Consider the following 11903-nt stretch of genomic DNA (forward strand, 5'->3'; position numbering starts at 1 on the left):
CTTCAAGTTTCTGATCGTTCCCCACAGAAATCCAAGTTTTAATGTTAAACGTAAAGAAACAACCAAAAGCTACGATTTATTCAAACCATCATTTAACAATATTCTCTGATTTCAATGACCTGTCAGCTTAAAAAACTAATTGTGAAGCCTTCAGCATCAATGCATGCATCAAATGCATCAATGTGTGTATCAAACATTTTTCTTTCTAGAGTTTAAGGTTTGACGTTAACAGTGCAGCTGTCTCTGAATGAGGCACAGTCGAAGTCGACCAGCAGAGTCTTTTCTCCACTCTTGTAGGGGAAATTTCAGAGGCTTAATTTCATACTCAGGGAATCGTAAGGCATCAAATCTGGGACTCTGTGGATGACACAAAAACACATTGCATGTCAGATTCCTTACATCTTAAAGGACTGATTTGTCCTTAAAGTCTGAAAACCTGCACCAATGCATGTAGACTTTTCAACAGGAAACACATACTTGACCATCTCCTCCCATTGAACCAGGCCAGTTCCAGAGAGTCAGAGTGCAGCCTGTCAGTGTCTCATTGACTGGATTCTTCAAGTCCACTTTGAAAGTCATTTTCTGGTCCATTCTGGCTTCATCAACCACCTGAAACAAAGACAAAATTTTAAACACAAATAGAAAAAATACCTTCACTGGATTTTCTTTATTTCTTTATTTATCTTTATTGGATTAAACAGAAAACAAAGGTATGCTGTTAGAAACAACAGCACAAAACACAGTTTTTTACCGCAGGTTTTGTTCGTCACCGTTCATAGAGGCAGTAAATGTGTTTTGTTGTCACTGATCATTATATGATCATTGTCAGCACTAGCTCCAGCGAAATGTTCTCACTGAATTTTTGGTTGACAGATGGTATGAAAGCTCCAAGGCTGAAAACTTGACTTACAACACAACTGTACAAACAAGTACAGCAACATTTAATGTTAACCTTTATACATGCATTTGACACAATTTGTACATGCTGTTCTCCAGCTAATCTAAATGTGAGTTTTTCCTTTAGAAATAAAACAAAAACACATTTCAAGTTTTTTCAGATCTTCTTTTAAGAGAGAAAATCAGACTCCAGAGAAACCAGTCTGGAATCGGCATATATTTCCTTAAAATCTTTCATTTCTAGACTGAACATAATTCTTTTTTTTAAGTTTGTTTTTGAATAAACAAGAACCAACTTTATGTAAAACTACAGAAGATGCTCCACACTAGGAAAACTTCCACGAATTTCAAACACAGCCAGTTCATTGTAGGCAGTCATAAGTATTTTGGGCTATAAATGTACAACAAGCTGTGCTGGATTGATCACAAAGCTGTAAAAACTTGTTTGCTTCATTATAGATTTTTTGCTGTTTTATTATTTTATTGTGTCAGATCATCAGATAAATATTAATACTGGATAAAAATAACCTGAATGAACACAAATCCAGAAGCTACAACAGCTAATCACAACTTGCAGGTGGGAAGGCCTCTTTGACATCACCCTAATTTTTCACTTCCTGAATAAATTCTCCATTGAAATCCTGATTTCCAAATCAAATTCCTCATGACCCAAATGAGTAACTTACTATTGATGTTGCTACTGATGGGACGTTCATCAACTCTGTTGGGTTCGCTACTTTCCAGAAAACGTTACAGTCTGAAGGTTGAAGCTGTCAAAGTGTTGACAGGATGATGAACAATCTTGTGGTAAAGGTAATTAAGTACGCCTTTATGGCTCAACAAAAAACATGTAGGACAGAACGAACTGGATGCGAAAGATTTCAATGTAAAATGACTGTGTAAGTTCTTATGGGCTGAACTGCTATTAGTTCGTCTTGTTTGACTTTCATCCAGCAAGAAACAACAACGGAGTGTTACGATCATCTTCCAGTATATAGTCCTAATATGAGAATAAAGTCATATTACCAGAATAAAGTTGTAATAAAGTGAGAATACAGTCATTATATTACTGTAAAATTAGATTATCAGAATAAAGTCAGGAGAATGAAGTAGTAATTTTAAGAGAATTCCTCCCTGAAATATTAATAAAAATAAAATGAGGAATGCAGAACATCTTACAAAGTTATGTCTTTTGTTTTTAATCGGTTTTACAAATAAGGAAATATAAAATCTTTTTTAACACATCAGCATCAAATTATTCTAAGTAGCAGGTCTTGGAAATGATGCAAATGACTGTTTATTTTAAAGAAAGAAGTATGGATTTGCTGAACGGTCAGATCTCGATAACTGTCAAAACTTTGCATTTCGATAGTTAAAACGACTTTTCCATCTGGTAATATTGCATCTTTTTTCTATTGTCATATTATAATTTAATTATCACAAGTATTATTACTTTAAAAAAATGAAAACCTTTCAGTCTGGCTCTAATGTTCATTTGTAAAAAAAAAAGCAAAACAAAAGCTTTAAAGAAAGCAAATCCTCTGACTTTATTTAATGAAGAGCTCTGAAAAAATATTTTACTTTCAAAACATTTCAAGTCCAACAAATAATGAGCTGGGACAGAGTGGAAATTATACAGTTGAAATGTATAATTTTATGTTGTCTTTTTTCCCCTCAGAGTTAATTTGTTCTCATTTTTCTTTTCTGGTGCATAAACCAAAATATAAAGGCAGCCATTTGATGCATGTTACAAACTTTTTATTAAATTAGCCGTCCAGCTCAATCGATTCTTTGGCTTTCTGAACATTGTGATCGACGGCTGTCTCGAAAAACTGAACCCAGGTCAGCTCTGCTTCTCCACACACATGGCTGGATCTGGAGGGTGAGCACAAGTCAAAGCTGTCAGCACTAAAACGGCAACATTTATCACAAACAAATTATTTTAATGCCGGATCAAAGACAACATGCTGAAAACAAAACATTACACTGAAAAAAGATTAGTCTTATTAGCCCATTTTAGAGGTGACTATTGAAAACAGTTTTCTGTATTTATCAGGCTCCAAAAACACAATTTTAAGTATTTTTGACTAGTTTCTTGTGCAAATATCTTAGTACACTTAATACAAGATAAAACTAATTTACAAGTAACTTTTCACAAGATGTTTGAACTTGTTTTAAGTCAGTAATCCCTTAATATTTATATAAAAGAAAAGTATAGGTCCATTGAGATCATTTCACTTATGACAAAAAAAAAACTGTAATCAATATGATCACTGTAATGTTCTGCATAAATATCACAACTAGGTTTTTTCTGTATATCATGCACTCTTGATTTTCACACATACAAGCTACTGTGGATAAATCAATCTTACCTAATTAGGTCCAAAAGTTTCCTTAAAATTACTGCCAATTTAGACGTCTAAATGGAGAAAAAGAAAATGTTTATTATTCTTCAGAAGGACATAAAACAAAAGAACTCAGTGTCAATGTTATGGAAATGCCTAAAATATCAAAAATGAAATATTTTTAAGCTTTTAAAATAACACCCTTATTATTTTGAGGGAGAATAAAGAATAAATTTATTCTATTTTTCCAATCAGAAAGTATGCAGGGTTGTCTTACGTGGTTTTCCACTCCACTGTAATTCACGGGTGGGTAGAGACAGAGGGCGAGATCGTCCACACTGCGAGAGAAAACATTAACGTTGACAGAAATATCTTCATTTGAGTTTAAAAACAACTAAACGTTTGACGTCATGTGAAGGAAACAATACAAGTCAAAACATCCTGCAAATAACTTGAACCTGCTGGCACAAACCAACATATTTTGATTTAAATTTGTAATTCAATCAGCAGGAGTCCGTTTTGTTAATGTATCATCATTAACGTTTTCCATTTAGTTGCAACTTTTTTCATTCTCTATGTAAAATCCAACAGAAATAACAACACCGTCTATTTACCTGGGGCTGATTTCCCGGCTGATGTCGGCCAGGTCGTCCAGCTGAGCGACCTTTTGAGGGTCGGCAGCGTCACCGTTGGCCTTGACGGCCGACCTCAGTTTCCTCAGACAAGCAGCAGCTGCTTTCATTAACCCCTGACACGCACTGATCACCTGGCGGTCCTTCTCTGACAGGTAAACGTCCTGGTTGCCTCGAGGATTGTCGTCGTCCGGGTCGTCAATGAGGAAGTCGCTGAACGGATCCTGGGTTTCGGATAAAACCTGTGAATGTGAAGGAGAGAGCAGCTGTTGGTTCTAAGCAATAAATCTGGTTTAATTGTAAACAATTGGTTTTTAAGTATACAGAAACAACTAAAAGTTCAAATAAAATATGAGGTTTCCGTTTGACAAAAAAAGAAAAAAACTTTGAAAAGCGTGTTAGTGTTTACCTGTTCCATTTCCTCAACAGCATCTTTTACAACTCCAGACTGAGAGGACACAACGACCAGTAGGGCTTCCTTGTTATCTGTAAAATACAAATTTTTCCAACAATAAACATGTTAAGATCTCTGAGTGTCAAAGTAAGTAAAACAGACTGCTGATCCAGACAGTGGAAAATAAGTTAAACCCAATCTGGACATCTAACGTCTTCTCTTTAGGATTTTCCTTTTAACCAAATATCAAAACACTAAAACAAATAAAATGCACAGTGGGTGTAAAATGAATACTCAACAAATGAGTTTAAGACTCTTAATCTAATACTTTGTTGCTATTTGAGGACAACATCGTATGAGAAATATGTTGTTATAATGGGAGTCAATGAAAACAAGTTTCATTTAAGGGTAAATATTGTAGGTATATTATGCTAATCTTTGGTTTAATATAAAGGGCAATGAAGGAGAACAGGAAATGTTAAAATAAAAATGGTCAATATTTGGTATTTAAAGGTTAAATTTATGAATATGTAAGCAACCAGCAGTTTTTTAAAATTATATTTTATTTATTCTCTGATAGATGTTTTCCAGTTTAAACCTGAGCAGCAGCAGTGTGCAAATATGGTTCTATGGTCATTTATTCTGATTATTTTATAGAAATAAAACAGACCAAATCTGTTTGGTATTCTTTGCAGAATGATTATCAGTTGTTGTAAAACAGTTTGTCATCAGTATCAGGAGGTTTGCTGTCCCTGTTTATGCACAGGACTGGAAATGGAGATAAAAAATTTAATTTTACTGCCCAAATATGTAATTTTGCATTCAAAAGTGGCAAACGCACAGAGACAAATGGCCTTCATGGTAAGTCAAACGTAAGTAAACACTGTCATTCCTACATCATTAAGTGTGGGAAACTTGATACACACTTTCAGTGTTTATGACAAATATCTCACCATTAAATATTAAATATGACTACCTGAAAACTAGAAGCAATGTTGTGGTAAAAAAATGCAAAGGTTAATAATGGTGATATAAAAAAATGTTCATTGTCGGGTAAAAAAGCTGGTCAACATTTTACAGACGAGTTTTACTTTATTTGTTTCTGCTTACCTTTTGGTAGCTGAGCAAAGCGATCACAGGCAGACCAAACTCCTCCAGTGGACGTGATCTGCTCCTGGGTCAGGCTGAATGGCAGCAGAGAGAAGAGCAGATAGAGGGAAATGATGAAGCTGCATACAAATGAGGGAAGATATCCAACAACTTCCTGATTTGTTTGATGGTTTTTTTCCTGGCTAAAAGAATATTTCTAATTACGAGCTGCTTGCAAACAGCATTCAAACAAGTTGAAAGGGGTCTAAATGCTAACTTTTATAAAGTCAGCATCTCAGGTTCAGGTTCTGGTTCAGGTCTGCTCTGTATCCCAGAACCAGAACCAGAACCATGGAGAGACAGCATTCAGCTTCTATGCACCACAAATCTGGAACAAAAAACACTGCAAAACAGCTGAAACCCAGAGTTCCTTAAAATCCAGGCTAAATCCCAGCTGTTTAGAGTTGACTTTGATTGTTACACAAATAAACTTGACTTGACTCAGTGTTTTGTGGAGGATATATTCAAAAAGAGGTAAATGAAATCTGTCTTATGGTTGAGTTGCAGTTCCAAAAAAGTAGATTAGTTTTATTAAATCTTGAAACATCTGAAATTGTCAAGAGGTACAGAGATGTGTCTCAGAGAAGCGGTGATATGCCAAATTGGACAAAGGCTAAAAGAATATTTTTCAACCTGATGCAAATTCTTGGGAAATTTTAAAACTTGAAGCAAAAATAACAGGGGATTTCTACAACCTTTGACATTTCTCTGGTCATGAAAGGTCAGCACTTCTGTGTGAAGAGAGGACAACTATGGTGTAGAAATAGATGAATATTCCTCCAATCTGCTGGACTTGATGGGTGAAACGTTTAGTGTAATTTGCTTTGTGAATCCAGTGAAAAAAAGGCAAACAGCCTTAAGAAAACAGCAGCCACAGATGTTGGAGGCTGGCTGCTTTGTAATTCCTCCCATGGTGTTTGTGTGACAGTGATGTGTGCACCTTTGCAGTGGTGAGCTGATTATGACCTCCAGAAGCTGTAAAACGCCGTCCAGCACCTCCACAGTGGCGTCCCTGACCTGCCGCCGTAGCGTCACCCCTGAGACACAGACAGGACTAAAATACTCAGCCAGACTTAGTGCAGCCGCAAATATTAATCACTCTTCCGCAGAGGTAGGCAGAGTACCCAAAAAAGGTGATCAGGTAAGAGTAGCACTGTTTCAACATATTTTTACTCAAGTAGAAAGCAGCTCTTCAAGAAATTACTCAAGTAATAATAAAAACGTATTTGGTAAAACGTCTACTCATTTGATCAACTGATCAAATTATGAATAATTTAATATTTAAAAATTACATATTCAGACGAACCAAAACATCAAGTTATGTGGACATTTTGTCATTTTAAGGTCCAAAATGACAATAATTCATATAAGTGAAAAAAATCAAATTTTTCCAAATAAGTTTTCCAATAAAAACCTTATAAAACTTTAATAAAAACTGCAGGTGTGTGTCTATGCCTGGTGAATTTTTGGTTAAAACATGTTTGCTTTTCATTTCAGTGGATAGAAAATCCAAAAATTTTACTCAAGTAAGAGTAGAGATACTTTATAATAAAATTACTCAAGTAAAAGTAAAAAGTACAGCTTAGTGAAATTACTCCTAAAAGGTTTTTTTTTTTCAAAAGTTACTGAAGTAATTGAGTAAATGTAACTAGTTACTACCCAACTATGCTCTTTTACTCAGATCTACTTTATTTTGCTAATAAAAATCAAACTTGATACAGTTTAAGAGTCACCTTGGCTTTTGGGTAGCCAGTAAAACACAGTCGACAGCGTCAGGACGCTTTTCAATATGGACTCTGACAGCTTTTCTCCATCCTGCAAGACAAGCAAGTTTGTTTTTAGGAGACAATAACACGCTTATATGGCAGTTCAACATGGAGAAAATCAACAGAATTCCTAAAACAGACAACTTAGAAGAATTAGATGCTTTTAGATGTTTTCTTTGTGAGACCTGAATGAATGAGCAGAATTTTGTGTAAAGAAACGATTATCTTTGTTGAAAATAACAAACTGACTTGTAAAGATGGAAGTGGAGGTCTAGAGAAGGCCAGGCTCAGTTTAGTTGCTTCATGTGACACAGCCTTCACTGCCTGGTCTGAGGAAAAGGGAAGAAAAGTTTGGGAACATTTTCAAAATATTCAACAGATACGAAATAATATTTTTATGTGAAAGTCAACTAATGCTTTATTGTAAAGTGCGATGATGTGTGAAGACAAAAATGTCATGAAGGAGCACTATTATGAAAAAAACTGGGATTGTATATTACTATAGCTACTATTATCTTATTGTGCACAACTGGATCTGTGAAAAAAGATGCCCACTAACAAGATGGGAGGTCATTTAAAGCCACATGGGATCTAGAAAATGGTAGATCTGTTAAGAAAACTCAACTCAAAGTGTCCCAGAAGTTGGAGAGATTGAATGCTCCATCTCTCTCATTTGATTCTCCATCTAAAGGAAAAAATACAAAGAACACTCTTTAGCTGAATTATAAGATAAAACCTTTTTTCACACCATGGATTGGGTCTACTTGCTTCTACTTCTTAAGAAAATGTCTCAATAATAATTGTCTAACATGTTAAGTAGTAGCAGAGATAGGCCTACCTATGCGAGTTAGTTTTTAATCAAAGTATATTGATCTATTTAGTTGCTTTATATCAAAGTATTTGGGATTTTTAGAAGCTGTTTGGCAGTCAGACTACACTACATATCTTTTTTCTAAGATGCAATCTCCAGAAATATTTATGACAGTAATACAAAGATGAATTTGGTTCTTGATTACAAGAACCAATTCCAAACCAAACCAAAAGTCATTCTGAAAATGGCAATTTCACCGAATTTTTCACTATGTTGAGCGTCTTTAATTTGCTCTGGTTTAAAATCTACAATATAATAAGAAGCAGAAACGGTGCTGAAATCGATCTTATCGTAGCTTCACAAATCAAGTAAAGGTTTGACAAATCACAAACTCGGTTTTTAATATTCTGATATCAGAATATTACTCCATGCGGCTTTAATATATACTGTAGTCCAGGTCTGAAGAGTCTACTAGTTATAGTTTTTAAACTAGAGCAGCTTTATGACAATAATTTAAGTAATTTAAGGCAGATAAAAATCAAACAAAGCCAAAAACGTATTTAGTTTTCTTAAAAAACAACAACAACAAAGGCAGTTAATCATAATAATGACATATTATACATGCTTTTGTACGTTGTGCTAGGATCGAAGCTATGATATATGAAAACAACACTGGGGTAAATAAAAGAATTGACCGTGAATATACTAAAAGCAGAGAAGTAAACAAACAACAGAAAAACGGATTTTAACAGACACTCCATGCGGCTTTAATCGCTAGCTAAAGATTAGCATGCAGCGGTATTTTTGCATTCCCTCCGCAATAAATAACTTTTCATATTTACCTCGGACTCGGTCTCTGATACACTGAATAGAGTTCAATATGTTTCGTAAAGGCACCGACAAAGTTTCATCAGAGTTTTCAGCACTCATGACGCCAAAATGAGATAACGGCAAACAGCAAAACAACTCTAACACGGGTGTTGTGGAACTGTTAAGGAGCGGAACGTTGTTTCCGGGGAAGGTAATATGTGAAACAACCGTGCTCAATAAGTTTGATTCATTCGCTGTACATTACTTTTGCACTCGCAAAAATCTGAAACGCCATAAGCGGTGGAGAAAAATACTGTTCCAGTCGTAAGACAAATTAGACATTAGTCTCCGGAGGTTTTCTTGCTCCGGCCATTAAATCGCAGCCCAAAGAAACAAGAGCAGAGAGCAAAGAAACTCCACAATCCGTTGCGCAGCTGACCACATCCTTCTCAGAAAGTTTGCAGAAAGTCGTTAGGACGCATCTAAAACATGCTGAGTAAGTCCTGAGTCCTCTGTTTTTCAATTTAGCCTAGTTCTCATGATACATACTGTCTTAATATAATGCCATTATATTTATACCACCAACCTGAACGCTGATGTTATAGCATATAATGTTAACAAAAAAAAAAAAAAAAAAAAAAGTGGTATGCACTTTTTAAATCTCAAGATTAGTGGCACACACATACAAAGTCAAAAGTTTAAAGTACGAACATCTGCGTGGTCAAATGAAGGACTATGCTTTTATTCAAAGTCATCAGTTAAGCTGTAGTTTCCAACGATGGCCATAAGAGGGCAATAATAAACCGTAAAAAATCTATCACGATTTTTTTTGGAGGGAGATTTAAAATGACAATCACGATTTGTTGATTTTAATGTCGTTTGGTATGACTATTACATTTAACTGTTTTAATAGACTATAAATAGTTTTCTGGGGAACAAACCTTTTAGATAACCATTTTAAAATAGCAGGCATGTGGCAAGACATAGAATTAAATGAATATTCAGTCTAAATGTATTACTTTGATGAATTTAGAAACTAACATTTCTTCATTTGATTGCATATCTTAACATTCAAAGTATAAATTAATTTAATATTAAACACCAGATCATTTATCAGTTGGCATTAAGAGAGTTTTATATATGTAAAACACAGCTCCATTGTTAAATGAATTAGTAAAATTTGTTTTTGTATGTTCATTTTATGTCATGAAGACGTGCTGTACACTTGCTAAATTGTCTTCTATTACCATAATCACATAGTTGCCATTCTTTCTTTAGTTATTATTGTACTGACATGAATTCCACTGTTTACGTGCAAACGTTATCAAATTAATAAAATGTATATTTTTAAAAAAATTGTTGTTAGTTAAGTACATAAGTTACTACAGCCCAGAAGCTTTGTGTCAGCTGTAAACTTCCCTGCCGAGGAAACTGGCCTCCAGTGTGCAATACATGTCTGAGTCCACATGGTGTCACTGTAGGATGTTTTTGTTCCACACGTACCGACATGTTTGTAATTTTAAAACAAACTTCACCTGCATTTCCCACTTTGCAATACAGTAACAGTTTAGTATGGTTTACCATACTTATATACTTGATTTGTAGGGATTTTATAAGGGATGGTTTGTAGTTTTAAAAAAAAATTAATCTTACTGTTAAAGAGTCAAAACTTCTGTGAAATGGAAGCAGGTGAACCACTGTGGCAACCCTTGTGGGGAACATTGGGAAGAAGAAGAAAACATGTGCCGATTTTTATTAAAAGCTAAAGCAAAGAAGAAGATATTAAATAATGAAGCTTCTTTACCAATGAAATTATTAATCTCCTTTATATGTTACTTGTAGAGCAATATACAGAAAGCCAAGCAATATTTGCAAGAATTTGCCCATCACTATGATCAGTCTCAAAGCTTTGGCTGCCTTGCTGCCTGTAAATTGAACTTGTTTTCATCAAGGATACCCTTTGTCACTGATTCCATAACCTTCATGGACAGAATTTCTATGTGCGGTGAAGTTGTAAAGAGGATCCATTTTAGTGCCCTCTGCTTTTTTGCAGATGATGTGGTTCCGTTTAGCCTGGCCGTTGCCTACCTCTGCAACTCTGCTTGAAAAAATGCTCACTTACAGCACAGTCTGGGCTTCCTCCCCTCGACGCAGATTGTCTCTGGTCGTCTCTTAACTGGGCCAATCGGCGAACAGAAGGAGAAGTTGTGAACGAATTTCTGCCCTCTTTTAGAATTGTAGTCTGCATGTAGTTTTAGTAGTGGCAGCAGAGGAAGTGAAAGAAGCCGTTCAGTTTGTGTTGGCTCACTTCCAAATATTAACATTAATAACTGCCTCGTTCAGATTGGCACATCTGTCTTTGCAGAAGACGTTTACATCACAGGCAACTTCTGGTAAGCTTCTTAGCATCAAATTGGTGCATTACATATATCACAGGCAAACATTAGTGACTGGGTAAAATTTAAAACTTCAACACAGTCCACACCTCCAGGAAGCAATCGTTTCTCAACAACCAATGGTCCAGACCCTCTATGTCAAGACCTGGGGGCCAAATCTGGCCTAACGTAGCTGTTTATGTGGCCCTCTGGTCTCCAAATTACATCAATGAGTCCCTCCAGTTTTTCACAAATCTGTAAAATTCACACAAAATCAACAAATCTCCAAATCTTTTCTAGAAATTTTCTCAAAATTGGTCAGAAACATTGAGTTTAAGTGACTGCTGCCTCAGCCTCACTTGATGTCAATTTATAGTCCGTAATTGATACGGTGAGTAATAAAAACTCACATGTAACATCATAAATTAGTGCAAATATCATAAGCGTTTCTAAATTTGCACCACAAAATCTGCAATTTTGATTGCAAAAAACCACTAAAACAACCACATAATCCTGGAGGAACAGCTAATTATTGATATTTTAATAGTTTAATTGGCTTTATCAATCTATTCTGGCACAGCTGGTCCTTTAAGAACATTCAGGTTTTTGATATAGCCCAAAATGAAAATGAGTTTGATGTCCCTGCTCTATATAAAACAAATGGCGTACGACAAGGGGTTGATTTTTACCAGGCTAGTTTCTGTTAGCTTCATCAGACTGTGAT

The 11903-nt window shown here is 35.3% G+C and overlaps 1 protein-coding gene across 1 annotated transcript; it reads right to left on the bottom strand.

The window, feature by feature from the left end:
* Positions 1-2419: 2419 nt before the first annotated feature.
* Positions 2420-9017, bottom strand: ccndbp1 (cyclin D-type binding-protein 1). Its single transcript, XM_028002887.1, has 11 exons — positions 8837-9017; positions 7809-7868; positions 7433-7512; positions 7151-7232; positions 6358-6454; positions 5379-5452; positions 4284-4360; positions 3857-4116; positions 3520-3580; positions 3270-3316; positions 2420-2772 (listed from the first exon to the last, which is right to left on the bottom strand). The coding sequence occupies exons 1-11, from the start codon at positions 8922-8924 to the stop codon at positions 2664-2666; spliced, it is 1035 nt and encodes a 344-aa protein (XP_027858688.1). The 5' UTR covers positions 8925-9017; the 3' UTR covers positions 2420-2663.
* Positions 9018-11903: the final 2886 nt, after the last annotated feature.

The sequence above is a fragment of the Xiphophorus couchianus genome, chromosome 20 (genome assembly GCF_001444195.1).
Source record: "Xiphophorus couchianus chromosome 20, X_couchianus-1.0, whole genome shotgun sequence".
Classification (NCBI taxonomy): domain Eukaryota; kingdom Metazoa; phylum Chordata; class Actinopteri; order Cyprinodontiformes; family Poeciliidae; genus Xiphophorus; species Xiphophorus couchianus.

Bases quoted from the DNA above. Each gene is read 5' to 3' on its own strand.
- ccndbp1 (XM_028002887.1), bottom strand. From the start codon at position 8,924: ATGAGTGCTGAAAACTCTGATGAAACTTTGTCGGTGCCTTTACGAAAC. The intron at 7,233-7,432 runs GTCAGTTTGTTA...CTTGTCTTGCAG, and splicing joins CTCCACTTCCATCTTTACAA to GATGGAGAAAAGCTGTCAGA. The intron at 4,361-5,378 runs GTAAGCAGAAAC...TGTATTTTACAG, and splicing joins CTTTGCTCAGCTACCAAAAG to ATAACAAGGAAGCCCTACTG.